The 17,195-nt window shown below is 46.6% G+C and overlaps 2 protein-coding genes across 5 annotated transcripts; one reads left to right on the top strand and one right to left on the bottom strand.

The window, feature by feature from the left end:
• Positions 1-5,535: 5,535 nt before the first annotated feature.
• LOC123137078 (65-kDa microtubule-associated protein 1) lies at positions 5,536-8,617 on the bottom strand. Of its 3 annotated transcripts, none has more exons than XM_044556646.1 (5): positions 8,028-8,617; positions 7,710-7,946; positions 6,959-7,114; positions 6,712-6,842; positions 5,536-6,281 (listed from the first exon to the last, which is right to left on the bottom strand). In XM_044556646.1, the coding sequence occupies exons 2-5, from the start codon at positions 7,896-7,898 to the stop codon at positions 6,254-6,256; spliced, it is 504 nt and encodes a 167-aa protein (XP_044412581.1). In that variant the 5' UTR covers positions 7,899-7,946; positions 8,028-8,617; the 3' UTR covers positions 5,536-6,253. The 3 variants fall into 3 exon arrangements, 2 of the variants coding, with proteins under 2 accessions (XP_044412581.1, XP_044412582.1); XM_044556647.1 differs by having other exon boundaries at positions 7,809-7,946; positions 8,028-8,613; XR_006467725.1 differs by lacking the exon at positions 5,536-6,281 and having other exon boundaries at positions 6,544-6,842; positions 7,686-7,946; positions 8,028-8,614.
• A 126-nt stretch (positions 8,618-8,743) lies between these two features.
• On the top strand, positions 8,744-13,648 carry LOC123137077 (peroxisomal membrane protein PMP22). 2 transcript variants are annotated; one of them, XM_044556645.1, is made up of 7 exons: positions 8,744-9,042; positions 9,129-9,227; positions 11,602-11,703; positions 12,336-12,411; positions 12,996-13,066; positions 13,187-13,224; positions 13,306-13,648. In XM_044556645.1, exons 1-7 carry the CDS (start codon positions 8,929-8,931, stop codon positions 13,355-13,357), a joined length of 552 nt encoding a protein of 183 aa, XP_044412580.1. In that variant the 5' UTR covers positions 8,744-8,928; the 3' UTR covers positions 13,358-13,648. The 2 variants fall into 2 exon arrangements, with proteins under 2 accessions (XP_044412580.1, XP_044412579.1); XM_044556644.1 differs by having other exon boundaries at positions 8,745-9,042; positions 13,139-13,224.
• Positions 13,649-17,195: the final 3,547 nt, after the last annotated feature.

Genomic DNA, 17,195 nt, shown 5'->3' with positions numbered 1-17,195 from the left:
TCGGGTGCACCTTTCAACCAATGTTTAATTGTGTATGTTTTCCTCGAGCATACTTCATTATATCATTTGATCTAACAAATGTTATCTCCTTGTTCACATAATTGTGGAAATCTCGGTGAGTTGTCGTTTAGTTCATCAGCCATCTCCTCCTCCTCTCCTTGGCTTAATGATGAACTCTTGTTTCGGAACTCGCTTCCATAGTTCATTTCCCAAGAATCATATAATGACGTCTCTTCAATTGTGTTGCACCTCTTCTTCTCAGGCATACTAAGTCTGAGGTGTCCTGACACCAATCAGATTTGAAACTTGTCAGATATGATGGTTGGAACATTTCCCAAGAGTCATACCATTGATCTTTATATAACCCAGTAAGGTGATAACATGCCTAGCACACCTGGTCGGAGGCCCTATTGTTATAGTTTCCTTTTCAACAAGGTTATCCATTCTTCCATGAGGAAATTGTAAGACTTATTCTATAAGTTGTTCCTGATGAATCCTTCGTGTATCCAAAGTCTGACCTTTGTCTGAGGACCTTGCCAATGCTACCTCGAAGCATGTATGTGGTACTCCTATCATCAACAAGAACATTTGAAGCACAATGCTAAATTTTCTTTATCAATTATTCAAACACTGTTGTTTGGGTAATGTCATGAAATTTCTCTCCCCTTACCTAAATGGTTTTCTACCTCCTATCTTGCCGGGAATATCATGCTCTGCTTGTCCTTGGGAAGGATATACCCCTGAAATATGTGTTTAAACGCATTTTCCTCTCCATTGTTTTGTTTAACCTGATGATCACTTTTTCCTTTCCTTTGTATTGTTTAACCTTTCTCGTGGTTTATATGATCTAAGCAGTAATGATTCGCTGCCTATGTAAACACCCTGGTGTACGACCTTGTCAGTAAGACCGTGTTACTATTGTTGATGACATTCCGGTAACCACCGATGGGTGAGAACTTTGCCAATTGGTTCGCCTCGTTCAACAAGCATGAAAATTGCTCTCTTTGTTCCCCGTCCTTGGTACCGACATTGTTGCTGGCATAGCTGGCAAGCTATTCACTGACATGCCTCCCTGTCGCGGCTGTGCAAGATGTCACCACCCTTCCTACTTTCAACCCACATGGTGGCCCCATAACCCACAGGTCCCAGGATCGAAACCTGACTCTCCTTTACAACCCGGATTCTAATGTATCCTTTGCACCTAGCTTCGTATGTGATTCACGAGCTAAATTCTATACCATTATTTCATCTTGGAATCAAACACTTGTTAGTCTCATTATTCAAATCCCCATTCCAGCTTATGCCTAGTCATCAAATGATTGCCTATCCGTTTGAAACTTTGGTACCATCGTATATTGCACTCAACAAATTCATTGAAATACGACTCGTGGGGTACCTTGTGTATTTCCCATTGAGTTCACCGTCAGATGCCCAACTTTGTGGAGATGCGTTCTTCCGGAGTTTTCCCCCATGGTCACGTTCGTAGGACGATGGAGATCCCGAAGAAAAGATGACGACTTGATCATGGTGACTTGAAGCAGAGAAATGAAGACATCAACGAAAGGGATCAACCTCTTCAAAAGGGCAGCCAAAACCGAGAAGGCTCATTAGGTTTTTCGCTACCAGCACCTTCCCCCCTTGCCCCACCGCTTAAATCTCAGGACGAGATTTCTTGTAGTGGAGGAGAATTGTGACACCCGGATAATTAAGCTACAGTAACCCTCTGCTAATCATGCCACGTCACCTCAATTACTATTGCTAATCTCGCGTTAGTTTGAAACCGATTCGAATCCAAATTAAAAATCAGGCAAACAACAAAAGTTTTCAAACAATGAAACTAAAATGTTCGGGCCATGCCAGATAATGCATAGGTGATTATGGTAGTGAAACCAAACTTTTATGAAATGCTTAACTGCACTAAAATGGTTTAAGTAGTATAAAACCTAATTATTTAAATGCCTTTAGTAATTAATAAAATATCAAACTAAATTATTTGGGGACTAGACTTTTTGTGACAGTGGCTAAATTGAAATACTAAATTAGAAGCCAAGTATATATTTTACAAAAACTAAAACAATAGGAAACAAAGAGAAAACAGAAAAGAAAATAAATAAAAAGGAAAAGATAAAATGAAAAACAAAAGAACTGATCTACTGGGCCTTGGCCCAGCTAGCCACTCCCTGTCAGGCCAGTCCACGTGACCCAGGTTGCCCTCCCTTATTCCCCACCCCGATCGAACCCTAGGGCAACCACCCCCACTTCCCCATCGATCCAGATCTGGATCGGGATCATCCCCGTTGCCCCGCACGAACCCCCCACTCCTCCCGCACGAACCCCGCTCCTCTTGACCGAGACCCCATCCTCTCCCGTTCTCCAGCTTCACCAAGCACCCCGCGCCCGACCCCCTTGCCGCGGTGGAGCTCCACCTCACCGGCGTGCCCGCGCCCGAGGAACCGCCACCTACCGCCTTCGCCCCTCCGCCCCTCAAGTCCAGGCGCCACCCCACCTCGTCTACGTTGTCGGCGTGAACCAGGTCAAGCCGGAGCGCTCCGGAGCCGTCACCCTCGATCCATCCCCTCCGACCACGTCGCCTGCGTCGCCGCTCGATCTGCACACTGATCTGGTCGCCCCCGACGCGTCTGAGCACGCCAACAGCTCCGGGGTGAGCTCCCGTGGCTACTCTCCCTCTCCCCCTCCTCTATTCACCATCATAGGTCGCCATACGCGCCGTCCGGTCTCCGGCCAGTGGGCTCGGTCACCGCGACCGTGACCGCGCCCAGCCTGCTCGCCGTTACCCTGCCGCGTGCGCCCCGACGCCCTGGAACGCACCCACGACCGTGCCCGCCGGCGATGCTCTGCCTGCTGCTGCTCCCCGCCGTGTGCGTGCGCGCACGCGCCGCCCGCTGCCGTTTCCGTCCCGCGGTGGCCTTGCCGCGGCCCGCCGACGCGCAGCCTTGGCCCCCTGTGCCGCTGCTGTCGCTCGTCGCTGTGGCCGCCGGCGCCCAGCGCCGTTCCCTCCCAGTCGACCTGGGCGGGTGCCCAGCGCCCGCTCCAGGCGCCCGCTAACACCGAACCCACTATGGCCCCTCGGGCCTATGACAGATGGGCCCCACGCCCAGAACGTTTAAAAAAAGGAATATTAATAATATTAATAATAACAATAATAAAAATATTAATTAATTAGTTAATTAAAGAATTATTAACTTAATTAATCATAATTAGATCAATCTAATCAGTAATTAATCTAATTAACTGTTAGTTAACTAATCAGTCAATGACATGCGGGACCCCACGTCAGTTTGACCCAGTCAACGCTCTGTTGACTGCTGACGTCAGCATACACTATTGTGGATAATGTTGGTTTAAAATAATTAAGTAAATTCTAAAAATGATTTAAATCTTTTAAAATTAATATAAAATAAGCCGTAGCACAGATGAAAATGTTTTCTACATGAAAGTTGCTCAGAACGACGAGGCGAATCCGAATACGCAGCCCGTCCGTCCGCCACGCGTCCCTAGCATAGTGAACACGCTGCTTTCCCCCTCCGGTTCATCTGTCCGAAAACGCGAAACACCGGGGATACTTTCCCGGATGTTTCCCCCCTTTACCCGTATCGCCTCCTACTGTGTTAGGTCACCTCTAGCACCGCGTATTGTCATGCTACGCTTTGTGATACTTTGATTGCTCTGTTATTTATTGTATTCCCCCTCCGTTACTTCTTTCCGGTAGACCCCGAGGCTGTCGACGACCCCCCAGTTCGACTACGGAGTTGACGACCCCTCCTTCTTGCCAGAGCAACCAGGCAAGCCCCCCCCCCTTGATCACGAGATATCACCTATTCTTCTCTATATTGCTTGCATTAGAGTAGTGTAGCATGTTACTGTTTGGTTACTCCTATTCTGTTGCATAGTCTGTCATTGTTGCTACAGTCATTGATACCTTACCCGCAATCCTATATGCTTAGTATAGGATGCTAGTTTATCACCATTGGCCCTACATTCTTGTCAGTCTGCCTTGCTATACTATTGGTCCGTGATCACTTGGGAGGTGATCACGGGTATATACTATACATATATACATAATACAGATGGTGACTAAAGTCAGGTCCGCTCGAAGAGTACCCGCGAGTGATTCACGGATTGGGGGCTGAAAGGACCTTTGTCCCGACGGCCCTCTGTGTGGATCTTTGTGGCGGAGCGACAGGGCAGGTTGAGACCACCTAGGCGAGAGGTGGGCCTGGCCCTGGTCGGCGTCCGCGGTTGCTTCATAATAACACGCTTAACGAGATCTTGGTATTTGATCTGAGTCTGGCCATTTGGTCTATATGCACTAACCAACTACGTAGGAGAGATATGGGCACTCGACATTGTGGTATCAGCCGAAGCCTTCTAGACGTCAGCGACTGAGCGGCGCGCGCCAGATTGGAACGTAAGCCTGCTCTTGTATTAAGGGGCTAGTTCTGCTTTCGGCCGCCCACGCAACGTGCAGGTGTGCAATGGGCGATGGGCCCAGACCCCTGCGCCATAGGAGTTAGATCGGCGTGCTGACCTCTCTGTTAGGCCTAGGTGGGGCTGCGACGTGTTGATCTTCCGAGGCCGGGCATGACCCAGGAAAGTGTGTCCGGCCAAATGGGATCGAGCGTGTTGGGTTATGTGGTGCACCCCTGTAGGGAAGTTAATCTATTCGGATAGCCGTGATCTTCGGTTACAGGACGACTTGGAGTTGTACCTTGACCTTATGACAACTAGAACCGGATACTTAATAAAACACACCCTTCCAAGTGCCAGATACAACCCGGTGATCACTCTCTAACAGGGCGACGAGGGGAGGATCGCCGGGTAGGATTATGCTATGCTATGCTACTTGGAGATGCTACTTGGAGGACTTCAGTCTACTCTCTTCTACATGCTGCAAGACGGAGGCTGCCAGAAGCGTAGTCTTCGACAAGATTAGCTATCCCCCTCTTATTCTGGCATTCTGCAGTTCAGTCCACCAATATGGCCCTTTACACATATACCCATGCATATGTAGTGTAGTTCCTTGCTTGCGAGTACTTTGGATGAGTACTCACGGTTGCTTTTCTCCCTCTTTTCCCTCTTTCCCTTCTACCTGGTTGTCGCAACCAGATGCTGGAGCCCAGGAGCCAAACGCCACCGTCGACGACGACTCTTACTACACTGGAGGTGCCTACTACTACGTGCAGGCCGCTGACGACGACCAAGAGTAGTTTAGGAGGATCCCAGGCAGGAGGCTTGCGCCTCTTTCGATCTGTATCCCAGTTTGTGCTAGCCATCTTATGGCAACTTGTTTAACTTATGTCTGTACTCAGATATTGTTGCTTCCGCTGACTCGTCTATGATCGAGCACTTGTATTCGAGCCCTCGATGCCCCTGACTTGTATTATGATGCTTGTATGACTTATTTTATTTGTAGAGTTATGTTGTGATATCTTCCCGTGAGTCCCTGATCTTGATCGTACACGTTTGCGTGTATGATTAGTGTACGGTTGAATCGGGGGCGTCACAACTGGTTAATTGTAGCCTATGATTAATTGATAGATAGATCAATAAAGCAATTCAATTACAGTCCGCGAGTGGTCTAGGGGAATTGTGGTAGCCTGTTAGTTGGGCCTTGGAACTGTTCTCCTCGGAGCTGAGTTGCGCCCCCATGGTGGCGGATAGGCCTTCCACACGCTTGGATACCACACTGCCATCCAACAACAAGTGGTGCAGTAGATGCATGTGAGATCTGCACACGCACACGCGTCTGCTGGGTCCAGTGCTAAGGGAGCTTGACCTAACCAACAAAGAACTTGCCAAAGACGTTCTAATCTGCCAGCTAATCTACAATGAAATTCTAGAATCAACCAAGAATTCTACCCTGCACTCAAATCTGTTGTTAACCAAAAGATGTCTACCTAATATACTAATCCCAAATCCAAAGGATTTTTTTAACAAATAAGAGGTATATTTAATGCAACACCAGGAAGAATGATATTGTTGCACCTTGAGGGCATGCTTCATGGAAATCAATTTCTACATCAGCAAGGGACAAACGCATTGAACGACATCACTTTGATATAGAATAATGAAGAGCGAACATGAGACAACTAAACAATAAAACATGAACTTATGTTTATTTGGCATGCAAGAAAATTGAAGCATACATGATAAAGATGAAAAATCAGTAAAGATGTATCTACAGAACCTCTGAGCAGCAATACATATACTTTACACCGCTGATGTTCTATAGCTAGGATCTCCAGTTTAACCAAATATCACTACCAAAGAAATGGAAATAAATAGTTCACAACCTTGAGCTCAGTAAAAAAATCCTAGAGCATGAATGCGCAATCGTCCTCTAAAGGAGAGACGCAATGACTTGTAATATTTTTTCATTTTAGTTTCCATAAGAGCTTATTCAATTTTTTATCCAAATTGATCTGCCTAAATAGTCAAGCTGATACTTAGAAGGCACAAAGTTGAAAGACAGTTGCAGAACCTACCATTGCATTTGACTAAGAAATTCACAGAATTTTAAGATGAGACAGAAACAACAACGTTATATAACCAAGGAGCACCAGTCAAATCATGCATCGTGTAGTTCTTAATGAAAACAAAACTGTATATAATAACTTTAGTTATCTATCTTCAGGATGAAAATCATGGGAAAGAAGTGAACCAGAATCAATAAGTTCAGTGAGAATCTACCACTCATGATCGCTGTCAATATACATGTGAACACTTCTGTAGATTTCTTCAAGGTCAATCATTTTCTTTAAGACAAGCTCTTTCATTTTGCTAGCTTTCGAATGCTTCAGTCTCTTGACCTCAACCTCTACCTAAACAACGGGGGGAAGGAATTTCACATGACAATTAGTATAATTTAAAGAAATTAGCTTGATGAAAATACAAAGAAAATAATTAAATAAATAGACAATCAAGAATCAACTGTAACCTTCTTAATAAGGTCATGTGCAAGGCATCCTTGAGGCATCACTGTATTTTGTGAGACTGAAATCAAAGAAGTAACATGATCAAAGCATTTCTGTTCATCTAATGGTGTGTCCGTTAGACTCCATAACTCAATGAGTGTGCCTCCAAGATCTTGTAGCTGCAATAGATAATGCAAATTTCAACAGTGTGGATCTTTGATACAAAGAAATATGGAACAATATTTAGCAGAAGTTGAAAGGTAAGCATGCTAAAGTGCACAAGTCAGTAAACCATACACTGGTCAGGAATAAAACTGAATTAGGATGGCAAACCATGTCATGTATAGTGTATGTAAATCATAATGGAATGGCATAAACCAAATAAGTCGAACTACAAAAGGTTTACAAACATTCATGATATGCTTTGCTAAGCTGAATCGCATTATAAAAAGTCTCAAATTCAATGACTGCCTTACTGGAGGTCAAATAGTAAAACAATATATGCCAAGGTGAAAGCATTGAAGTAAGATAGATGCATGCTCCTGCTTTTATTAAATGTACAGGTACATTGAACCATAAGAGTGACAAGCAAGACAACATATTCGACAGTTCAGAAAAATAGATCATGATATGATTTGCTAAGCTGAATCATATTATCAGGCAACTACTCAAACACAATGACAGGCCCATACTGGAGGTCAATAGTAAAACATATAGACTAAGGTGAATACGTTCAAGATACACACGGACCTATACTTTTGTTAAATGACTAACATGAACAGCAAACACCAGGACCTTCCGAAGCCTCTGTTTCTTTTCTTGATTTAGTGCATGAACTTTTCCTGCAAGCCTATCAAGTGTGCTATCACTTACACTCATGGATTTGATTCTTTCCAATTCAACAAAGCTGGGATGAACTTCATATAATGTCTTCTTAAGATCAAGAGACATCATGTTGCACATTTCATTAATACACTTGATCTGACCATCAATCTTTTGCAGTATGAGATTCTGAAAACACATCAGGACAAACAATTTAAGCGTTAGAGTTGAAAGATTAAAGAAATGATAAGCTTATACCAGGTGCCTAACCTTTTCTGTCTGGAGCTCATCACTGTCCCTTTCTCCCTCACCTCCCTATCTCCTTTCTGTCCAGGAGCCGCCATGGATTTCTGTCCAGGAGCCGCCATGGAGCCGAGCGGGAAGCGCGCTCCGGCCTTCCTCCGCGTCACCAGCGACACCCCTCCTCCTCCCCAAAATCGCCACGTACGGATCCGGGCCCTGCAAGCTCCGTCCGCTGCCTTTCTGCATCGAACGCGAGCCCTCCCGGGCGGCGCACAGTGACGAGCTCGGGAGCGTGGAGGAGAGGGGGATCTGAGGCTTAACGGTGGTTCCTGGTGCTGTGCTCGCCGGCGCCGACCGGCGGGCGTCCCGGCACCGGATGGAGCATCGCCGGGGTCGGTCGCCTCCTGGCGGCTGGGATAGAGAGGTGAGGGAGAGCCCGCCGCGGGGCTGGCTGGAGGTGGCCGCGGCGGCAGGGGCGGGCGGCGCGGGGCGGGGCGGGCTGGAGGTGGCGGCAGCGGGGTCGCCGACGCGCGGCGGCGGCGTGGGGCAGGAGGTGGCGGCAGGCTGGGCTCGAGATGGGATCGAGGAGGCTGGGCTATTATTATTTTTCTTTTCTCTCATGCATACCGGTTCGTGCTGACTTATACCGAGGACTGCGGGTTAATTTTTATAAATCTAGGGGCTTTTATGCAAAATCGCGCGCGACGCCGTACGGCAGAAACCCAATTCTCTTTATTATTAGGTAAAAATAAAGATAAAGATAAAAATGATACACTGCTAAGCGTATTCACCAAAAATAAAAGGACTAAATGAATTCGCATCTTCTTCTAAAAAAATCGCATCTCGGCGCGAGCATACAAAGTGTGCCCTCGATGAATAGGTTCTACGTAGATAGATCTAAGCGGCCCATAGCCCGACACCAGCTGCCATGGCAGGAGGAAGTGGAGGAGCTGGGGGAGGAACAGGGGGAGGGGACTCGTTGGCTCGCAGGGCCTGGAGGCAGTACCTGCTCCAGCTGCAGCGCCACCCACTCCGCACCAAGGTCTTCGCCTTCTGTTGCAGTTTTCACTGGATTTGATTGATTGGTTTGAGGAATTTTCTAAGCCTGGGTTAAGTTGGCTAGTGCAGATGATCACTGCAGGGTGCCTCGCAGGCGTCAGTGACTCCGTGGCGCAGAAGCTCTCTGGATATCAGAAGATTGAGAAGCGCCGCCTCCTGCTCAAGATGGTGAGGTTGCTGAACGATTTCTTGTTTCTTTTTCTTGATTATTGCTGGTGTAGATGTGAGGCGTCCTCATGTTTGTGGATACTAGATTGATTCTGTACATGGAGTTGCGTTTCATCCTCTTAGTAGGGTAGAGGCTTTAGTTGTAGGAGGACCATGTGAGTGGGAGTACTCCATAAGTGATGTATAATTGGAACAATGTTTCTTGGGATTCAAATGAACAATGACTTGACGTTACGTAGCCCATGATTTCACACTTCAGAGCTCGTTGTAGGTCTGAGGCAATTTGGATCAGTGTATTAGAAGGAATAGAGAGGGATTGGTGTAATGCATTGTTGTATTGCTTGAGCCTCATGGGCATATATATAGGAGTACATGGTCAACTTGGAGTACAAGATGATTCCTAGTCTATCCTATGTTTCCTAATTAATCACGATACTCAACATCCCCCCCGCAGTCACAACGGTAGCGACACAGACGGTGAGACTGGAGAAGAATCCCAAGGTAAGCCGACTGACATCCCCCCGTAGTCGTAATGGTCGATGCACCGCGGGAGTTGTGGCTGGAGTGAAAACCAACGAGGTTGCTCAAGCAAGGGGGGTCGGGGCGACTGATCAGGTCGGTGGCGTGACGCGGATGGAGCGGATCGCGGGCTTGCGGGTGATCAATCCGACTGCACACGCGGTTGGGGACGCTGCTCGGTGATGATGATGGCGGCGCGGACAGTGAAGCGAGGTGGTCGAGCAGACCTAGGCGACGACGGCCGTTGGGGAACGGCGTACGGACGAGCGGATAGCGCCTGGCGCCCGAGCGGTTAAGCCCGAGCGAGCAGCACAACACCGAGGCCCGAGCGGCGAACACAGCGCCATGCATGAGACGGCCATACGGCGGCGGAGGAGACGGTAGGTGATGCAGGAGTCCGTTCGGAGCAGGGCGGCGACGGCAGGCACAAAGCGACCAGCGGGCTGACACGCGAAGGACAGCCGTGAAGGCCGCTGCGTCGCGCGAGGCCGTCGGGTCGGAGAAGAGGCCGGGTGGTTGCACCGATGTCGGAGTAGAGGCGGCGACGGCCGGTGTAGACCGACGAGCAACTGACGACGGCCATGACAGGCCGGCATGACGCGCGAGGCCGCCGGGGGGTCGCGCCGATATCGGAGTAGAGGCGCGCGGGGGTCGACGGCGGCAGTGGGCGACATAATCCGATGTATGATCGGTGAACCAAAAAAGAAAATACCTGCGAAAACGACCGGCAGAGAGAAAACCTTATCAAGAGATCGGAAAAACTCACCAGGCCAGCCCATCAAGAATCAGCGGACGAACCTTGCTATGGGTCGCGCGGCCCCCAGTGGAGGTCATGGAGATCGACCTCCCCAGGGGCGGCGCGTTGCAGAAGCGTGCGGTGGCTAGGTCTAATAACTTGTGGCTGATACCATGTTAGAAAGAGGGATTGGTGTAATGCATTGTTGTATTGCTTGAGCCTCATGGGCATATATATAGGAGTACATGATCAACTTGGAGTACAAGACGAGATGGAATAATTCCTAGTCTATCCTATGTTTCCTAATTAATCACGATACTCAACACAGTGGATGCGATGTGCCGCGTTGGTTGTTATTCTTGTGTGATTTGAGTGCCACACATAGAAATTAGTGGGAACATTAGTTGCTAGTGCTCATTGCAGACTTATTGGTGGCTAGGTATCCTGTACAGATTTGTCACATCTGACCTCATCTCAGAATGATGATTCACATTATCTTTGTTTTGGTTCTTACTTGCTTCTCTGACGTAGAGCTACTTCCCGTTGCCTTGTTATGCTTCACTTGTTCATATATATGTTGGTGAATTGTTATGGTGTGATATACAATTGCGTCAAAGAGGAATGTATGGCATAATGTACAGTTGTGTTAAGGACAGTATGCATCCACACTATCTGTGGAAATCTGTTAAAGATATCTTGTCCTTGGCTTTTGGGCAGAGGGCTTCTCTATTTCGTCTATTGTCTTGACTAATACTATGTTATTGGATTTCATGAGGCATCATAACCTAAACTCACAGCAAGTTGTGTAGTTGTGTCATATTAAAGTAGATGAAATTGAAGACTGACGCTTCTAAGACTTTAGATTAGACAAGAACATTGATTTGAACCCTGTGTTTCACCTGTTACTTCTCTAATGGACCAAAGATATTGACATCTGATGCACTTCAGATAGTACTGCACAAATTGTCAACAAAATTTATCCTCTCTGATGTTGCTAACTTGTAAGAACATAATTGTAGATGTCCATTTGTGTTATATGCTTCCCTTGTGTTGTTTATGATGCTTTCTTGCATGCATTTGCGTGTTCTAATGTAACAGTGTGCTGATTTTTTGCTGCAGATATTTGGGTTTGCATATGGTGGCCCATTTGGGCATTTCCTGCATAAAGTGTTGGATTATATCTTTAAAGGGAAGAAGGATACCAAAACTGTAGCTAAGAAGGTATAACTTTGACCATCTTAGAGCATCTGCAACCGGACCCCCAACTTTCCCCCTATATGTCCGGGGAGACAGCCCGGTCATGAGAGAGAAGGAAAAAAGTCACCCAACCGGACCCCTCAAATTGTCCTCATGTGTCCGGGTTGTCCACGAACCCTCATATCCAGCCCATATGCGGGGAGGATATGAGGGCGCTCAGGCGTGTCCGGGCAGTCCACCACGCTGGATTTGGCCCACCACGTTCCACTTTCTCTCTTTGTTTATTCTTTCTTTTCTGACGCGTCCGCGGAAGTATAGGGGGTCAAATTAGCTCAGTCCGGTTGTAGATGCTCTTATAATCAACACCATTGTTCACTTCTTTCTTGTGGTGGCCATGTATAAAAAGTTCTGCTGCCAATGATAGTGCACATATAAGTGAAGCACAGTACATCCTGGTATTGCAAAGGTTTGACTTAGGTTCCCGCAAAAAAAGTGTGAATTTACCATACTAGTAAAGCATCAGCAACTTAGTTAGTCTATGATATCTGTTGCCAGCAAATTTTCCCACATCATGATTGAAGTCAAACAAGCACTGGTGGACAATCTATACTTGATGGTATGTCAGAATGCTTTGAGATGTTTCATACTATTTTCAGGTGTTGCTGGAGCAGATCACTTCCTCTCCCTGGAACAATTTACTCTTCTTATTCTATTATGGATATGTTGTTGAGAGTAAGTCTGTAAGTGTCAAATAGTTTGATTTTGTACCAATCGGAAGAGTTCCCTTGGCATCATACCATGCCAACTGCCAATGATGATTTGAAATTTTACTTGCCATCTTTCGAGTATGTTACTTTGATATAGCAGGAGGTATTAGCATAGTAGAGTTTAGGAAACCGTTTACTGAACAAAACATAAGAACCAGGCTTTTCTGTACTTTTCTCAGCTTGTTGGTCCAGAATATCCCTTTGAGTTTCTTTCCTCCTTCTAGTCATGACGTTTGAAACATACAGCAAACCTTATTAAACATACTCCCCTTAATATTGGAGGTCATATAGATCTAGGGTCCAAAGACCAATCACTTATATCTCTGTGTGACCGAGATATCTGTAAACTGGGGGAATCAGTTTAATCCTACCAGTTGCCTGAATCATGTAATAGTGTTGTGTGTTCCAGTAAGATGGTTGCCTTTAAATCGAATGGAAGTACTGAATCTATAGATATTTTGTCTGGTTAGTCTACTCCACTACGTATTATTTTTTGGGGGGAGGTCTACTCCACAGCTACTCATGGGTTATTGACAAGTCGGAATGCAGAGAGGCCTTTGAAGGAGGTGAAGACTAGGGTGAAGAAACAATATTTGTCAGTGCAATTGTCTGCTTGGATGGTATGTAATTTGCTCTCAGTATTGCTACTTGCCTTACAATTTGTCGTTACAATAGATCCTCTCAATGCACAGTTTTGGCCAGTAGTTGGTTGGATAAACCATCAGTACGTGCCTTTGCAGTTTCGGGTGATTGTCCACAGCTTTGTTGCATGTTGCTGGTAATGTTCTTTTGCCTTTGGTAGCTTCTTTCCCAACTGAAAAGGCTTGCTCTTATGTGGTCATCTTTTTGTTTCATGAAGGGGGATATTTCTCAACCTTCGCGCCAGAGCCATGTCTTTGAAGCAGTCATAGACAGATTTAGTGGGGGTATAACACTGCTCCATCATGGTTCAAACTGGCCGGAGAACAAAGGATGCTGATTGCTATGTAATATACCGTTGATTGTCCTAGGGTATTTAAATAGTGGGATTTCGATACTTGTTTGGCATCAAGTTGCAGATTTGTTCGTCAGCGCATGCGAGGCCGCTTATCTGATTCTCTGTTGGTAGTACTGTTTAAGCTTTATGACTGAAACGTAATTGAATTATATTAGCTATGGATATACTTGGTCTACTTTTGAGAGCAAATAATTGTTTTTTTCCATGAGTGGAAGTTCTGGTCGTTCCAAGTTTATGTTCTAAGTTCTGGCATGTAAATCTCATGTTTGACTACATGTACTTCGTTGGTCAATGCATAGATGGTTAAGGCTTTACTATTCCAGGTACCACATGCTCCAAGGAACCGTTATCCTTTCTTTTTGGAAAAAAACTTTTGATCTTTTCATCTTCAATCATCGTAGTACAACAAAAAGTATAAATAATAAAAATTGCATCCACATCCGTAGACCGCCTAGCGACGACTATCAGCACCGAAGCGAGTCGAAGGCGCACCGCTGTCATCGCCCCTCGCCGCAGCCGGACAAATCTTATTTTTGTAGATAGTCGGGGAGTCGTCGTGCTAAGGTCCCATATGACCAACGCATCAGAACAACCGTTGTTGATGGAGTAGCTTAGGGCAACTTCAATGCATGACCCCAAATGGTCCGGCCGCATCAGTATAGGGGTAAACGGACAGAAAACACGACCCAATGCGTGGGAGCAAACGGACCAGCGTCTATATTTGGTCCGCTTTCGACCCATTCCCGATCCAACATGGGCCGAGTTTGGATCGCCACGTTTGGATCGAAACGGACGCGCGGGGCGTGTGCCCTTGTCCTCCCCTGGCCTACCCGTCGCTGGCACAAACGCCCCTTTTCTCTTCCACTGCCTTCCCTCTGCCCTCCGCCCCCGCCATCGCTGCCGCCACCCCCCTTCCCGGCCGCGTCGCCTTCCACCAAGGCCGTCCAAACCACGACCACGCCATGCCATAACCGTCCCATGCTTGCGTTCTGGAAAGCTTTTGCCAGTGTTCGTGTTTCCTTGTTGCCAGTGGGAGAGAAGCTACGGCCGCCAGAGTCGCCCGTCGACCCTTACAACTTCCGGTGGACGCTGCATTGCCGTAGGGCGCCAATGACCAGCACCGACCCCAACCTTGCTTTGTTGCCTGTGAGGGGAGCTCGACGTGCTCTTTCCGGCCGCGTCTCCACCACGACCGCAAGGTGTTCGACGCTTTGCTCACAAGGTACAATGGATAGCGGGGATGAGTATTTCTTTCACAACTTCATTTGCTCATCGGATGATTCATCCTTGGATCATGAAGAGTTTGTGGTGGATGTATTGGTCGCCCATGACCACATTAGTAGGAAGCGGCCTCGGTTGGGGGATCAATCCCCGGCCATGCTCCGGCCTTGAACCGCGTAGGGAGAAAGGCCATACCCTTCTCCATGCCGATTACTTCGAGAATGCCACACTCTTCAAACCGCATCAATTTCGTCGCCGATTCTAAATGGGGAGACATGTGTTCATTCATATTCGGGAGGGAGTGGTAGGATATGCCCCATACTTTGAGTGCAAAGAGGATGCCCTTGGCAAGCTTGGCTTCTCTTCTTACCAGAAATGCACTACGGCTATCTGCATGCTTGCATATGGAATTCCTGGTAATCTTGTGGATGAGTATGTTCGTATGAGTGAGTCCACATGTCTCCTCTCAATATATAGTTTTTGCAAGGCCGTGGTGGCAGTGTTCGACCTTGAGTACCCGAGAGAGCCAACTGCCGCTGATACAGAGAGGTTGTTGGCGATTAATGCCGATAGGGGCTTTCCGAGCATGCTTGGTAGTATAGATTGTATGCACTGGAAGTGAAAGTACTGTCTATTAGCTTGGCAGGGGCAGTACAAGGGGCATGTGAAAGGTGCCTCTTTCATACTTGAGGCGGTGGCTTCACAAGATCTATGGCATTCTTTCTTGGGCATGGCTTGTTCTTACAATGATATCATCGTACTTCAACGTTCTCTAGTGTTTGCAAGGCTCGCAGAAGGTCACTCCCCATAGGTCAACTTTGAGATCAATGGCCACCATTACAACAAGGGATATTACCTAGCTGATGGTATCTATCCCCAGTGGTCAACTCTTGTGAAGACTGATAGTGCTAGTTATTGACTAGAGGGGGGGTGAATAGGCGATTTTTATGAAAGTCTTCAAAACACAGTTGCTTTGAAGACAAACAGGTAAACTAAACCTATATAGTAAGCAGCGGAATGAAGACTACACTAGGCAAGCATTAGTCAAGCATACATATAGTAAAAGCATGAAGACTATCTGCAACTAGGTAGACATGATCAATATGGAAGATAGTACGAAGCTAAACAGATGTAAGTCTTCACATAATGATGTCAAACGAATCAGGCAGGCAAGCAATGACTTCACGAAGACAAACTGTAAAGTAAGGAGAGTACGGGATAGAACCAGTTGCTTGGTGAAGATAAGGATTTGGTAGACCAGTTCCAGTTGTTGTGACAACTGTATGTCTGGTTAGGGAGGCTAAGATTGAACTCAGAAGACTGTGTCTTCACCTTATTTCCCTTGAGCTAAGGACACCCAGTCCTCGCCCAATCACTCTGGTAAGTCTTCGAGGTAGACTTCCAAACCTTCACAGACTTCGTTCACCGGCAATCCACAATGACTCTTGGATGCTTAGAACGCGACGCCTAACCGGCTGGAGGATTCACAGTCCTCAAGTGTAATAAGTTTTCGGATCACGCAGACAGAAAGACTTAGTGATGCCTAACACTCTTTGGCTCTGGGTGTTTTGGGCTTTGTCCTCGCAAGGATCTCTCTCTCAAATGCTTTGGAGGTGGGTTGCTCTCAAACGACAAAAGTTGTGCACTAACTTTGAGTAGCCTCCAATTTATGATGTAGGGGGTGGGCTATTTATAGCAAGGAGGCAACCCGACCTGATTTGTCCCAAATGACCCTGGGTCACTAAGGAACTGACACGTGCCCAACGGTCAGATTTCAAACACACGTGGCAGCTTGGCTTGGGCTACAAGCAAAGCTGACTCATCCAGCTCTGGATAAGGTTTGCTCTCATTGTCTTCACTCGAAGACATAGGATTTGGTTGAGCATCACTTCAGTCACTCTGACTTTGTTCACTTGGACCCCACTTAACAGTACGGTGGTTCCTATGACTCAATAAAGAAGAAAGGAAACTACGAAACAACTATGTCTTCGCACTCCATAGTCTTCAAGTGAATATATTCACGTGTCATAATCTTCGTCGTGAATGTCTTCACGAACCACCATTGTCTTCAATGTCTTCACACATTTTTAGGGGTCATCTCTGGTAGGTAAACCGAATCAATGAGGGACTACTACCTGTGTTATCCTGCAACTCTCACAAACACATTAGTCCCTCGACCACGTTTCTCGTCAATACTCCAAAACCAACTAGGGGTGGCACTAGATGCACTTACAATCTCCCCCTTTTTGGTGATTGATGACAAACTGGTTGAAGTTTTTAACAGGGAAAACTGTATGCGAAAGTTCAGTTTTGTGAGCATTGTCTTCATACATAAAAATAGCCCCCCCTGAAGATGTGCATATAAGTAGCTTGCTTTTGAATGCAAATGCACATGGCAGGTTTTGCTTTGTGGAGGCCATCTTCAAAGTGTGAAGACAATTCGTCATGCATATAAAAAGGTAATGAAGATAATGATATGTATAATGGAAAATGGACATCTGCAGTATGACTTCATGCAGAGTTTATCATCG

Source organism: Triticum aestivum, chromosome 6B (genome assembly GCF_018294505.1).
Source record: "Triticum aestivum cultivar Chinese Spring chromosome 6B, IWGSC CS RefSeq v2.1, whole genome shotgun sequence".
In the NCBI taxonomy this organism is placed as follows: Eukaryota; Viridiplantae; Streptophyta; class Magnoliopsida; order Poales; family Poaceae; genus Triticum; species Triticum aestivum.
This window is presented reverse-complemented; position numbering and strand designations above follow the sequence as displayed.

What these genes read in the sequence shown, in the direction of transcription:
- LOC123137078 (XM_044556646.1), bottom strand. Translation starts at nt 7,898, where the DNA reads ATGTGCAACATGATGTCTCTTGATCTTAAGAAGACATTATATGAAGTT. An exon ending in CACATGACCTTATTAAGAAG is followed by an intron (nt 6,843 to 6,958) that starts GTTACAGTTGAT and finishes CCCGTTGTTTAG; the next exon opens with GTAGAGGTTGAGGTCAAGAG. An exon ending in ATTGACAGCGATCATGAGTG is followed by an intron (nt 6,282 to 6,711) that starts GTAGATTCTCAC and finishes TTTCTTTGGTAG; the next exon opens with TGATATTTGGTTAAACTGGA.
- LOC123137077 (XM_044556644.1), top strand. Translation starts at nt 8,929, where the DNA reads ATGGCAGGAGGAAGTGGAGGAGCTGGGGGAGGAACAGGGGGAGGGGAC. An exon ending in GCCGCCTCCTGCTCAAGATG is followed by an intron (nt 9,228 to 11,601) that starts GTGAGGTTGCTG and finishes TTTTTGCTGCAG; the next exon opens with ATATTTGGGTTTGCATATGG. An exon ending in AGCTTTGTTGCATGTTGCTG is followed by an intron (nt 13,225 to 13,305) that starts GTAATGTTCTTT and finishes TGTTTCATGAAG; the next exon opens with GGGGATATTTCTCAACCTTC.